General features: G+C 36.0%; 1 protein-coding gene across 4 annotated transcripts in view; it reads left to right on the top strand.

Moving 5' to 3' along the window:
* The first annotated feature begins 1,866 nt into the window (after positions 1 to 1,866).
* Positions 1,867 to 14,201, top strand: part of LOC131152150 (protein SEMI-ROLLED LEAF 2-like) — a 30,546-nt gene continuing 18,211 nt past the window's right edge. For 2 of the 4 annotated variants that reach the window (XM_058103831.1, XM_058103832.1), the window contains exons 1-8: positions 1,867 to 1,945; positions 2,056 to 2,260; positions 2,543 to 2,856; positions 3,236 to 3,310; positions 8,755 to 8,870; positions 12,089 to 12,203; positions 12,350 to 12,478; positions 12,982 to 13,029. In XM_058103831.1, coding sequence (XP_057959814.1) covers positions 2,710 to 2,856; positions 3,236 to 3,310; positions 8,755 to 8,870; positions 12,089 to 12,203; positions 12,350 to 12,478; positions 12,982 to 13,029 — 630 coding nt within the window. In that variant the 5' untranslated portion in view covers positions 1,867 to 1,945; positions 2,056 to 2,260; positions 2,543 to 2,709. Of the gene's footprint in view, positions 2,261 to 2,542; positions 2,857 to 3,235; positions 3,311 to 8,754; positions 8,871 to 12,088; positions 12,204 to 12,349; positions 12,479 to 12,981; positions 13,030 to 14,201 lie in introns of all 4 variants that reach the window. The other 2 variants (XM_058103833.1, XM_058103830.1) reach the window with 2 other exon arrangements.

Below are 14,201 nucleotides of genomic sequence, written 5' to 3' on the forward strand. Positions count from 1 at the left end.
CATGTTCAATGGTCATGACACCAATGGTGATATACATATATTTATGTACATGGACTCAAAAGCTACTTTGCTATGCTATAATATATGACACTAAGTAGTCTAAAATAAAAGCAAAATTCTAAGCCAGAAGCCATAAACTTCATAGGATGGATCTAAGATTTTCAATTAAACATAATGCAAAGGCTACCTTGTCACACCATAGTTAATGGTAATGACGTAGCTAGACCAACATTGCCCGAGGTGGTAGCTATAAGCTAGAAGGGCAAGTTTGAGATTTTTAAGTTCAATGGACATAAAATATACCTTATCACATGATAAGTGATAGTAGTTGTATAGGATGAAAATGATTGCAATACTCTCTACAATAATATAGTACTAGTGAGTTTTGGAGGGACAAATTCAAGGCTTGTAGTTAGAGAGGCACAAATCCTACCTTGTTGCACTTAAAGTAGATGAACACTTCACAAGCTAAACTTATCTCAAACATTAATTGATATTTTCAATTCGATAGCATTGAAGTTACCTCATAATTGATTGCACCCACATCAACTAAGCCTATTGTAATACTTAAAGAGTCTCAAATGCGATGGTAAACATACTAAAAAGGTGGTACTGACTTTGGCATATATATGAAGAAATGACATTTCTGGATTAGGTTAGTCATGAGAAAAATGGTTGTTAATTTGGACAATCAAGTTAGACTTGATTAACCTAGGTAGATGTAGTTAGAACAACTAGGCCCAACCAAGTATAGACAAAGCTTAGACACGCTTAGAATCCCAAAAATAACATTTCTTATGGATTGATATAAAGCATAACTTTGCTTGAGTGCTCCATAAGACAAGTCTCCTTAAGAATGGTCTTCTGGAGTTTGGGAAGGGAATCTCTCGAGGGTGTCATCCTCAATAAGAGATGTTCCTTAAGGGTTAGTAAGGGCTTTCTTTTACGAGCACTCTCCTCAAAAGGAGCCTCTAAGGGATTACCTAAGCAATGATTAGATCTAACCCTATGAGATTTTTCTTCACCTTGAGAACATTCCCATTATTGCTTCTTTGCGCAGGCCCCCAACTGCTAAGGGTACTTTTCCTAAGCTAAGCTTTTCTAAAGTGCACCCTTAGGGTGGGCACACCATCAAAGGCCTCTTTTAAAACTTTGAGCTATCCTTCCATCCATTGGAATTAATGTATAGTGAAACTCCATAACTTGTAACAATTGCATTGATCATCATTATGAGCTATGATTATTTATTTTTCGAGGGACTGTTACCCTTCTAAAGTTTATATAATTGATTGTCATAAGCATTTGGAGGACTAACACGAGAAATTATATAGGAGACCTTCTCCTCTATGTGTCCGTGTGTCTGTTTCCTTAATGTTGCACACGTGACAAATTGATTCTACATTTATTAATATCAAATAATGACCCATTTTCAGTAAATATATAATTAAGAAAACAAATACATGAACACGTGGAGGGAGAGATCCCCTTTATAATTTCTAGACTAACACGAAGACAAAAAATAAATAGAAACAAATTAGTAAAACAATTCAAAAAGGAAATACATAATATTACAAAGTGAAATGTGTAGTTATTATTATTCTAGTTTTTTTTTTTTTTTTCAAATACAATCACTAAACCTAAACTAAATAATATGATGGATTTAATCTCCACCCAGTATGCTTCCTTAATTACTTCAAAGCTAAAACTGGAGATTAGCAATATGAAATTTTAAATTTTATTATTAATATCATGTGAGGACAAACACACACACACACACACACACTTGAGCAAAGAAAATCTAACATGTTATATATACGAATGTGAATTTGGATTGGAAAGGGGTGGTGGCGTGAATAAATATAGTATGTGTGAGTGAGCGTCCTCCAATGTAACTGTCGTGACAGAATATAACGGTCGTGACAGGAGACAGCGCGTTGATTAACGGGTATTGGTAACGTTACATTTTGAAATTTTTTATTTTTTTGGGCTTAGACATGCTTTTGATTATGCACAGCACATACCCAGCTGTGGAATTATTCAAATCATTAATGGCAGGCGCGCGGCGGACATAAAAATGATGTTGAGATATTGAGGGCGGCAAGAGAGAGTGGAGGAGAGAAAAAAGGGTGTTTATAGAAAAAGGAGGAGAGAGAGAAGGTTCATAAAATTCGCGGTGGAGAATGCCGGAGATTTGGTACATTGTTGCGTAGCTAGAACGGATATCCAGCCTCTGGTCTGCTCTTGCCGGCAGCGATCAGAGGTAAGTTAGTTCCAATTATGCAACACATTCTTTCATCATTCAATTTATCTTGGTTTTTTGATACGATCATTAAATTTATCGGAACCCATCAAAACATTAAACATTCAATTCAACCTTTGCATCCATTTATGCATTTTCCTAAAAATTTGATCTCGGCTATAATTTTCTGTTTTTGTATAAAATTTCCGTTCTGCCCGTCCTTTTCTCGTTGAAACTTTAATTGATGCTGGTTAATTTGGACCTGAAATCGGTGTTTTCTGATCTCGAATTGGTAATTCTTAGGCTGGTTCCTGATTTCGTAGAGTACTCATTTCTTCTCGAGCTTTTCTTTCCCTTCTCCTCCGAAGCTTTGAGTTTCCGATTGATAAAGAAGGGAAGAAAGCGCAAGTTTTGGGAGAAATTGAGGTTTCATTTCTTAGCTTGTGGTTTTATATGCTTGGAATTCGAAAATGGGCGTTGTCTCCGGCGTCATTTCCAGGAAGGTTTTGCCCGTATGCGGCAGTCTGTGTTTCTTCTGCCCGTCAATGCGGGCAAGGTCCCGGCAGCCGGTGAAGAGGTACAAGAAGCTCATCGCCGACATTTTTCCACGCTCCCAGGTTGGCATTCCTTTTTTGGTCAATTTTAGGTTCTATATGTTGTTTTTACATGTTACACTCTTCATAATTAGAATGGTTGACATGAAAAATCTTATCTGCTTCTTTCATATTGTTAAATTGTTTTCTGCCGGGAGGGATTTCTTCTAGCCTTTGTTGTTGTGAGGGATTTCTTAGTTCCTCATTCTATGTGCTTGGGAAGCAATCACTATTTCATTCAATATCATTTGGCTTTGCCTTGAAAATGTGAAATTTTTCAGCAATCAAATAATGCATTTGGAACATAAAATTGTTTGTTTTAGTTGTGTTTTATGTGCTTTCATCTTATCCAGGTTATCTGTTGTTACATAATACTGGTTTTCTTCCCCTCGTTTTGCAATAGGACGAGGAACCAAATGATCGGAAGATTGGAAAACTGTGTGAATATGCTGCAAAAAATCCTTTACGCATTCCGAAGGTACTATCATTTCCATCTTGGGTCGTAATTACCTGTTTACCTTAGAGGTGTGAAACTGATTAGGAATTGTATGGAATTATTGTCAAATAGTTGCTTAGTTATGTTGAACAGTTAATCTGTAATTGAAGTCACTTAAAGAACACATGTGCTGGCACACACACCCATGTAAATGTCCCCTGCCTATCAATTCGATTCTTTGAAATGAATGATGGTCCACTACCCAAAAAAATCCCATGTAAATCATCATTTCTGGCATCAGCTTGTTCAGATAAATTGAAAAGATATACCCAGGTATGCATAAGAGCAAAAGATGGTCAAGGAGGGACAATCAGCATTATAATCCACTCAGTCATTTCACCATGAGAAAATGAATTTCAACGATCATTACCCCTAATGTGGCTAGTGTGAATGAAAGCTATTCTTGCTTTCCCAAGTGTAATGCTATTCAAAATGATGAAAGATGTAGAGCAAAAAAATGGAAAATTAATTTTATAAATAAATATATAAAAGCAGATAAAGGACTATGATAAAAGAAAAATTAGATGGCAAATTTAAATGCAAAGGAATGTGAAAATGGGTAAGCTAGGAATGCTGTAGATTAATGAAAGGTATATGGTAATCAAAGGTCTATGGAACCTGTTGGTGTTATAATGGTTTTTATGCTTTGCGTGGAAAATCCATGATCTTAGATATCTAAACATCTATATTAGTCATAGAGAAAGGTCTCTGTTTATTTTTATGCAGAAAATGAAGATTACAGGAAATTATATTCCATTGACTCGGTGTAAAAATTAAACCTATAATTTTATAATATATCACAATCCATTAATTTGTTTCATCACAATGAAAGTAGTAAAATTGAATTTTTCCATACTCTGATCAAGGTTTCTTTCTATCTTTTTTTGTTTTTTGGTTGTTGTAGAAAGACTTTTAAAGAATTTTGGTTTTTATTTTTTATTTATTTTTTGGTAAAAGAGGGTGGCACCTCCTTTCTCTATTAGAAAACCCCTCACTTATGGCAGAGGAATACCGTGATTCCAGCAAACAAGTTACAAACAGATAAAACTGAAACGTAACAAAATGAAACAAATACAAAACGACACATTAGACTCTTAAATTAGGAAGACCAATTTTTTCATGCCTCCAACTAGATGGGGTAAAGAAGCAAACTCCAGATATCTCATAGTGGTGCCTTCCTCTCCCTGACGAGCCAATAAGTTCGCAGCCTTATTTCCTTCTCTGAATTGGTGAGCAATGGTGAAATTAATCATGGAAAGAGCCTCAAGAAGCTCTTCCCAAAAATCCCACAAATACCATACCGTGCATCTTTGAGAACGAACCCAATCGACCACTACCTTAAAATCACATTTAATCTCCACATTCATATAACCCATTTCTTTGCACATCCGCACTCCCTCCATCAGTACCCTAAGTTCGGCTTTATTATTAGAGTCATAGCCAAAGAAGAAAGAATAAGCACCCAGGAAAGCCCCGCTGCAATCTCGAATCACACCACCCCCTCCACATGTACCTGGGTTTCCACGACAACTACCATCTACGTTCAACTTAACGGATCCAACCCTAGGGTTCCCCCACCTAACAACACAAGGAGTCCGTGCCTTCGAAGTGATAATTGGAATCTCAAGAGCAGTTAAAACTTTGCTATCCTGAGTGGAAAGGGATCCGCTTGATCTCATATTCTCTGAAATCCTCCTAAGCCATACCTTGATTGCTAACCAAACTCCTTCATTCGATTCCTTAGCACCTTCCATTCGGACTCTACATCGACGCACCCAAAGTCTCCAAGTTATTAAACTCAGCAAGATACCAATGATTACACCCCTCTGAGTTGATTTCTTAGCATAAGTAATCCATTGTTAAACACAACAAATCCAAGACATGCGAAGCAATTAAATTACAAATAAAAAAAAAACGTAATCAGGCTGTTTTTTTTTTTAAATATTTATTTTTTATTTTTAGAAAGCATTCCAATTCATTCAACATCATCAAAGGAGGAAGGAATTTAATTAGCCGTTGACTCATTATCCTTGCTGGAGACATCTTGATGTAACAATTGTGACATGACAAGAAAACATCTGCTATACTATTGGAAGGAATGGGAAATCAGGTTTTAAATTTAAGTAATGAAGGGATGAAATAGTAAGTGTATGCCTAGCACTACATGAGATATAATAACATGCTAGTCTATATTCTTGCTAAGACGGTATTGACTTTGATGAAATTTAATTCTCTGTTACATGCCATGTTTTTAATTCCTAGGAGGCAGCTAGGACTATATAACATGCCATAACCTATGGTGCTTTAGAAGATGAAAGAGACTATAACGGAGGTGAAGTAGATGGGGAGTAGTGAGTTGCAGTAGTATGTATGAGGTGAAAAGTGAATTCATGGCTTCTTTTTGTAAACTTGACTATGTGATGATTTTGATAGAAACAAGAAGAGCTAATGCAACTATACAAGCATAGGTCAATAAGTTCTTGAGAAAGAAAAAGGTGCCCAGAATGTGCCTTGCCTCCTTGTCTAAGATACAGGAAAAGCTGAACCATCAATTCTAAATATGGCAACCAGACACTCTATTTGATATAACCAAGTGGGATGGAAATCTTTGATATAGAAGACTTAGAATACACAAGAAAGGTGAAAGAATCTTAGACTGAGTAACTTGTGTGTTGAGGTTAGAAAATAAAGGGCTTGAAGGGTGGGGATTGAATGTTATTATATGAAGCTTCTTTAAGCATCACAACCCTGTGAGGTGGACATTACTACTGATGAAGTTTAATTAAAGCAGTCATAGATATATGCGAGGGATGCATCAGAAGTTTAATATTTATGCATATTAGATGGTATTTTTATTTTTCTTTTTGAATCTCAATGAGATGGAAATGAACTTGTCAATAGATGGATGCTCTTCATCCCTCTGTTCCTCATCCTACACATGATGTGAGGATTTGTAAAGATTATGGACCTTTCCCATTAGACAAATTAGTTTATAAGGAAAAAGCTGTCTAAAAGATTGAAGCATTTATTTGGACTTTGGTTACCTGACAATTGATACTAATAGTTGTCGAAGGTGAGAAGGTCAAACAAGGCATTCTGCGCAGACATTTTTATGATGCTTTTAGCTTCCAATGAGATGAGTCATCATTACTTTCTTCACTACCAAATAATTATGCAGCTTTAGTGTAAGTAATTTACTGCTTTTGAGATATGTGGGAGAGTGCAGCAAATGTGGGTACATAATTACAAGGGCAAATGTTTTGGGATTTGGTGAGAATAATTAAGTAAGGGATGGTGTTGTGATAATATTCTTTGTTTCTGGCCTTTGGGTTCTGTGGACAAAAATCATTAATTTCTAAGGATCAAGGTATCCCATGTTATCTTCTTTGGGATAAAGTGGTTTTCGCAGCCTCTCTTTGGGTTTTAGCTTCTGGGCTTTTAGGGATAATTCTTGGAATAAGGCGAGTCACCATTTTTGATTTGTTACCAAGAGGCTATGCCGGAGGTATTTGTGATTTGTAGGTGAATGCAGCCAATGTGGCTACATTTGTAGGGGTGAAGTTTGGGAGTTGGTGAGAGTAATTAAGTAATTGTTTAGATGTGTTGCAATAATATGCTTGGTTTGTTGTCCTTTGGGTTCTCTGGAAGAAGAAGCATTATATATATTTAAGGATAGAGATTTACATGGCATTTTGTTTGGGATAAAATGAATTTTCTGGCCTCTTTTTGGGCTTTAGTTTCTGGTGCTTTCAGGGATTTTTCTTCGAATGATCTGCAAAGGGTTGAAGGGTTCTCCTTTTACTTTTTCTCCATTGATTCTTGTTCTCTTGTTGTTCTTTGGTTTATGTATCCTCTTGTTATTTCTTAATAAATTTATTTCTGTCAAAAATAAATGCATAAATAAAAGATTAATCTTACATCATTATGAAATATTTGTTGAACCCAGCCATGATGGAAATTGGTTTGTCGCTAATCCAGCACCAACTCTTTGACATGCTTCATGTTGTAATTATCTTTAATTATGAATGGGATGAAATACTTTAGTTAGGGTTGTTGCTCAAATGTAACATGGTGTTCCAGCAACAAGAAAAACTATAGATAGTGGTGATGCCACTAGAAGATGGATGGTTAAATATTGCCTGTTTTGAAAGTTTTGCCTAAAGCTATGCAGATTGTTGGATAAAAGCTATGAAGCTTGGTTAATAGAATTTTTGGAGTTCATAGTGTGAGGAAGAATCTTGCAGTGATAAGTTTTGTCAATAATAACATCCAAGATTTTGGGGGTGAGTTTGTCAAGACATGACATGTACCTAATTAAATGTGTTCACGTACATTGGGAACTTGCGTTACATTTGAAATGATTCAAAACCTATAGTTACCAAATCCTGTCTAGTGTCTGGGACCACAGGTCAACAGTTTATATCTGCTGAAAATTTGCTAGTGGTAACTAATCTAGTATCGTGTTACACAAAGACATCCTACAGTGGACATGGACTACTGATTTCACTGGCAATACTCAGAATTATGCTGTGGTGACAGGAGTGATGACATGATGCTTTTTTTCTTTTTGTTTTTAAAGGTGACCTGATAACATGTAAGACAAATTTCATTTATTTGAGATAAAAGGCCAAGGCATGTGACACAGGTTAGGAGACACCATATGGTACCATTTTATATGTTACACTGGAAAGTTGTGTACACCTAAATAGACCACTTTATTCCTTCATATATATTTTTTGCAACCAAACATTGCGAATGTTGGAGTCCTCATGTTTACTGTCTTACCCTTTCACACTATTGTGTGTGCTCGCTATTGCCTTTCACTTGTATGGTTTGTAAAATGATGCAGTCTTCCTTTGAAATTTGAAATTTCGGATTTTATGGAACAAGTAAGCTTCCCCTGTTGGTTCAAATATAAATGGCACAAAAGGGAAATTCTATTCTGAAAGTAATAACATTCTCACTTTTTCATTCTGAAACTATTATATTTTTTTGAACTTGTGACTTCATAAATGTTTCTTCTTCTTCTTCTTGCTCCTATGTTTTGCTTTTGTTTTCCATACTTTTTTAGATCAATAATTTTAGATTAAATGTTGCAATTCTTTTTTCCATATAAAAGTGTATATTTTTCTAAATTACTTTACTTCTGTACAATATCTATAAAATTAATTTGTAACTGCTAAATAATAGTACCGGTTGCATTTTGAGTTTGTAAAAATATTTACTTCTGTTATATGTTCTCGTTCTTGCCTATATATGTTCGTGTATTGTGTGATACATCTCCATCTATGTGATAATTATTATTTTTTTATTGTTACGAAATTGTATAAATGGACATACTTTACCAGTTCAAAGCTTCTGTATTGTATTATTCTGCTCTTCATAAATTGTTGATATGTTGATGGAAATTGCTAACTGCTGTTTAGATCACAAGTTCCCTTGAGCAGAGGTGCTACAAAGAATTGAGAAGCGAGAATTTTCGAAATGCGAAAATTGTCATGCTTATATACAGGAAATTGTTAATTTCTTGCAAAGAACAAATGTAAGTTGACTATTTTTTCAAAATTCTTCCTGCAATCATTCTCCATATTGGTTTGAAATATACATTATATTTCTGTTTCTGGATTAGTTCGAAGCATTATTACCTCATATTTTTCTGTTCCGGGGCACCCTTGCTTGAATGAGCTTGTTCCAATTTATTTATGCGCTCAGAAAGTCAGTTGGCAACATTAAGGCAGTTCAAGTTCTTCTGCCACTGTTTTGCCATCATGCTATAAATGCAGTATTGCTATTCTTCATTTAAACCTTATGTTGTTGCTGTAACATCTAAGCTTTTTTTTTTTCTGTGTGTTGGAAGAAGTTTTATGAATGTTTATTTTTTGAAGAAATTTCAACCCTCAATGATGTGCACCTAGCTGGTTAAAGGCTTTTACAGAAGCTCATCCAAATCTGCGGCTGGAAAGTGAAGAAATTCATATGCATTTCAACCCTCATCTAATTTTTTTTTTTTTTTTTCTGGGGATTGGGGATAGGGTTGGGTAGATTGCCTAGCTTGTCTGTAATTATTTTCCCTAGATTTTAAGTGCATAGCTTTCCTTAATCAAATCTTCCCTCTCATGCTTCCAGTTTCCAAACCTTGCCAGTATAGGCTCATTGAAATTTCCAGAAAAATGCATTAAAAAAGTAAATAATGCACTTTAGAGAAATTAGAATGAAAATTTCAGGGGAACAACTTTTGTTGACTGAAAATTATTCTTACTGGTATCTTCCCCTCTAGCTTGCCTTGGATCTTTGATGTTAATCTTTCCTTCCATTTTAGAATGAAAGATTGTTGTAGTTGGAATGAATGTTTCAGAGTGAAGTGCCTTCATTGACTGTAAACTATTTTCTCTTTCATGTTCCTCAAGTTCCCTTACATTAGGTTCATATGTTAATTTTTCCTTTAATGCTAGAATGAAATAAGCTACCAACTTTTGACTGCTCTACTCTGAGAATTAGAGATCTTAATGGGAGTCAAAATTTGCTAAAGGATGTTTGGGCTTTTGAGACTCTATGATGCGTCACCAGTTCAATTTGGAAATAGTTGTTGAGAATTCTACTTGTGAAGTTCGTCCCACATTGGAAAAAGTGAGTATTTGATGGGTACTTATATACATGGTGTAGCCCAAGACCCAATAGGCTTAAACTTTTGGGTTAAGTTGGTGCTCACTCATGTGTATCAAGCATACCTTTGGACTCCTCCGGTGCTAACAAGTGGTATCAGAGCCGACAGTTCGTAACGCTGGGTGTGGGAGTGTGTGACTGAGGCTAAGAAGGATCATCTAAGCTTCCAAGATGGATCTAAATTGGGTCAAGACGTGGGAGGTAGGATTGGTTTGGAGGCGCCATTTGGAATACAATCCGAGACATGTAAGACGGCCCACTAAAGCAAACTGTTGCAGAATTTGTCTCGTAAGGGAGAAGATGGCTTCCATTCAAGAGGGAGCAGTTGGAACTCACATGTGGTGGAGCTTCCATTTAAGGGGGAGCAGTTAGAACTCACAAGTGAGGGGGAGATTGTTGAGAATTCCACTTGTGAAGTTCGTCCCACATTGGAAAAAGTGAGTATTTGATGGTTGCTTATATACATGGTGTAGCCCAAGACCCAATAGGCTTAAGCTTTTGGGTTAAGTTGTTGCTCACCCATGTGTATCAAGCATACCTTTGGACTCCTCCAATGCTAACAATAGTAACTTAAATGTGTCTTTCTAAATATTTGGATGGTACAATTAAGTGAAGATTGCACTCTTAACTCTTAAGCTTTCCAGCATTTGGTTGGCTTGTTGCACTTAGTCACTAACATTTTGGTGGGAAGTTGTGTACCTATCCAAGCTTCAGAAAGCCCTTATAATTCACAAAGTGTTAACTAGAAGTGTTGCTGTAAATTGTAAAGTTACCTACTATTTTTTATTGATCACAAATATTTGTAAGAACATCCATAAAATATGTTAATCCAGATTGATATGAACGTGTCTTTTGACCATACTATATAGGGTTTCTTTGGATGAGGTTGTCTCTTAATAATCCACACAAGTAAAAAAATGACTGATTATTTAGTTTTCTCATACTTTCCCTGAAGCTGTTGCACTGTTACTAGTCAGGCCCAGCTGGTGCCAAATCAACAGAAGATGTTTTAGTTGAGAATTTGCATTTACTTATCATTGGATGTGGTTCATTGACAGCATTTTTGCATTTTTTTTTCCTCTTTCCTTCCTAGTCCATTGTTAGTGACTGCGAGGTTGTTGGCAAAGTTAACTGCTGGAAACAAAATGGAATATCAGAATAGGCTTATTAGAGTTTATAAGCAATAATTTTTTTCTGCTGAGAATCCTCTCAGTGTTGCTCTGAGATTTACTATTTTAACATCTTCTGATCATAACTTTTTTTATGAGAAAAAAATAGACATTTTATTAATGAAAGGAAGAATATGTGAAACAGAAAACCAGAATTCCACCCAAAAACAGAAAGTACAAAAATAGATTAAAAAAAAAATGAGGCGAAGTACTCAAAACTGAAGTCAGCGTTGCAAAGTCTTCCAATTACTCTGAATATGACTCAATGAAACTCCTGAGAAATATCTGCCATGGACACCCATGAAGGCATAGAAAACCACTCTCTCGAAGGGAAGGAATGGGAAAGGTCTTGTCCCGAAAGATTCTCAAATTCTTCGCCAACCCCTAATGCACAACACTATGGCCAATACAGCACAATCCCATAAAATCCTACCATCTTTCCTGTCGCCGAAACACCCAAATCTATTGAGAAACAGCTCCTCCACGTTACAAATTCATCACAACTCATCATTGTTGAGACGATTCTACAATCTCCAAGCAAAGGGACAATGCAGAAAAAAGATGAGCAATAGTGAGTCAGTCACACTACTCTGCTTGCGGAGGACACACAAATCATGCAACACAGATACTCTTCTGCAAACAATCAGTAGTATTTGTCTTGTCCAAAATCATGCTTCAAACAAAATCTTTAAGCTTTGAAGGAATTTTGGCCTTCCATGTAAGTTTATGCAATTGGAAAGGATGATGTGTCGCGGTCTGGGCAAGATAACAATAAAAAGATTTACAAGAAAATGTGCCAGAACCATCAGAAAGCAGAAATCTCTTATCAAGAGAAAGAGGAACTGACAAGATTCTTGTCATAATTACTTGTTTTGATTGGTGTTTGGTTCTCATATCTGTGTTATTGACCAATGAAAAAATTTCACAGGCCTTTGTTTGCAAGTAGCTTGCTAAGCATCATGCATACTTTGCTGGATCAAACAAGGCAGGATGAAATGCGAATTATAGGATGCCAGACTCTTTTTGACTTTGTAAATAATCAGGTTGGTGCTGTTAAATAGTTCCTTCTTTTCAAGATCTTGTGTGTTACTAGGTGGTTTAAGGATGTTTTCAGTGGTTACTTATTGCCAAAGCTGCAATTTTATACCTCCAAAATTGGGAACTCTTATCATGTTACTGAATTTTGCAGAGGGATGGGACTTACATGTTCAATTTAGAAGGCTTTGTTCCAAAACTTTGTCAGTTAGCCCAAGAAATGGGGGAAGATGAGAGGGCAAAGAATCTACGGTCAGCTGGATTGCAGGCCCTTTCTTCAATGGTATTTAATCCCTGTTATTGGTGTTGTATTTCATGTCCGAGAATATACTAATTCAAGATAAGACTCTTAAATCAACTTACCTACAAATGGAAAGCATTTGGTACCTACAAGCTACAGTGCTGCACACACTTTCAAAAACATTCTTTGATAATTTCTTTGCTATATTTTTTGATTGTGAGAGCACTAATTGTGAGAATTTTCTAAATACAAGTATATAGATCTCAATGCTTGAAGGATGACTTGATCTTGAAAATTTATTTCTTTGATTCATCTGAGGGTGCATTTTTTTTGGGTTTGAAGGCTTCCACTTTTCTTCCCACAATAGTATCCTTTGCTTTGTTCCTAACTATAGTAGGTTCCCCATGAACATTTCTTACTTACGGTTGATGGGTTATTTTCTGCAATTTTTACAGCTTTTAAAAATATATTTCTCTGGGCATACACTTACTTTTTGGTAGTTTCAGTAAATCATCAATTTATTTATTCTTCTGTTGGTTCTGTAGGTTTGGTTCATGGGTGAATATTCTCATATTTCAGTTGAGTTTGATAATGTAAGCAGCTTTTGATCTACTCATTTTAATTGATTTTATTATTTTTGTAATTTCCACATATTGGTTTACTACTTAATCTGATCGCTATTACCTTGTTGGCTGCTGTCAGCAATCGTTTCTTTAATGAAGTGATTGAAAATCAAATGCATCATTAGTATTGTCTGATGGTCAGTTTAAGCATCTGAGTAGTATAATTTTTTTATGATTATTTTACAAGTTTTGCAGATGAAGCCAGAATATTACTTTTTTTTTTCTGTCTTCAAAAAATCTTTGCTTGGTTGTATTTTTTTTTTACTACAATTATATTATGAGGGTATCTTGGGCATTTGATTTGTTCTATAAATTAAGCATTTTTTCTTTTGTTTTTTGGCATGGGGAGGAAGACTTTGAAAAATAGAGATTATTTAAAATTATATGGATTATGTCATTATATCATTACTCTGAACTCAATTGTGGTTTTTGTGGATGAAGATTAAAAAGAAATCTTAGGTGGTTTTATGGTAACTTATGGATAAATGATGTTGCATGGAAAACATATCTCTTATCACCACATAGTTGTCCAATATGTTTGGTTACAAATAGAAGTGGCAAATAGATCCTGGGAGGTGGTGTCAGGTTGAGGGTTTGGGAACTGAACTATGATCTATTCCCTTTCAAGTTACTGTCAAAGGAAGCAGCTAGAGTGGTCCTTGGAAAGGAAAGATACGAAGTGGAAGGGGAGAGCTTCAATTGGACTGGTGGTACCTGGTGGCTTGGTGCTACAAGGTGGGGTAGACACCTGACGCAGATTGGGTGACAGCAATAGGAATTCCAGCACACATGGGGTGAGGAACTCTTCAGAGCTACTGGAGATGTATGTGGTGGTTTGACAAAGACACCAAAAGAAAAATGGACCTAAAGTAGGCAGAGTCTTAGTCAAAGCTGGCTGGGAATTGATGCCGGCAATGGTGACGATTGAGGTAGGGGCATGGGTCATTGAAGTTCCTACATGAGCAGAGAAGAAATACTTGACAAAAGCCATGGAGGTGAAGGTGAGGATGAAGGAGCATGGGATTTACAGCTTTACACTCAAGACAAAAGGAGTGAGAAAGGAGGTGACACGTGGTGATAAGGTTCACTGGTGGTTCAATTCAAATTTCTAAGCAAGAAAGGTGAGGTTTAGATGCAAGGGA

This window comes from Malania oleifera, chromosome 3, assembly GCF_029873635.1.
Source record: "Malania oleifera isolate guangnan ecotype guangnan chromosome 3, ASM2987363v1, whole genome shotgun sequence".
Lineage (NCBI taxonomy): Eukaryota > Viridiplantae > Streptophyta > Magnoliopsida > Santalales > Ximeniaceae > Malania > Malania oleifera.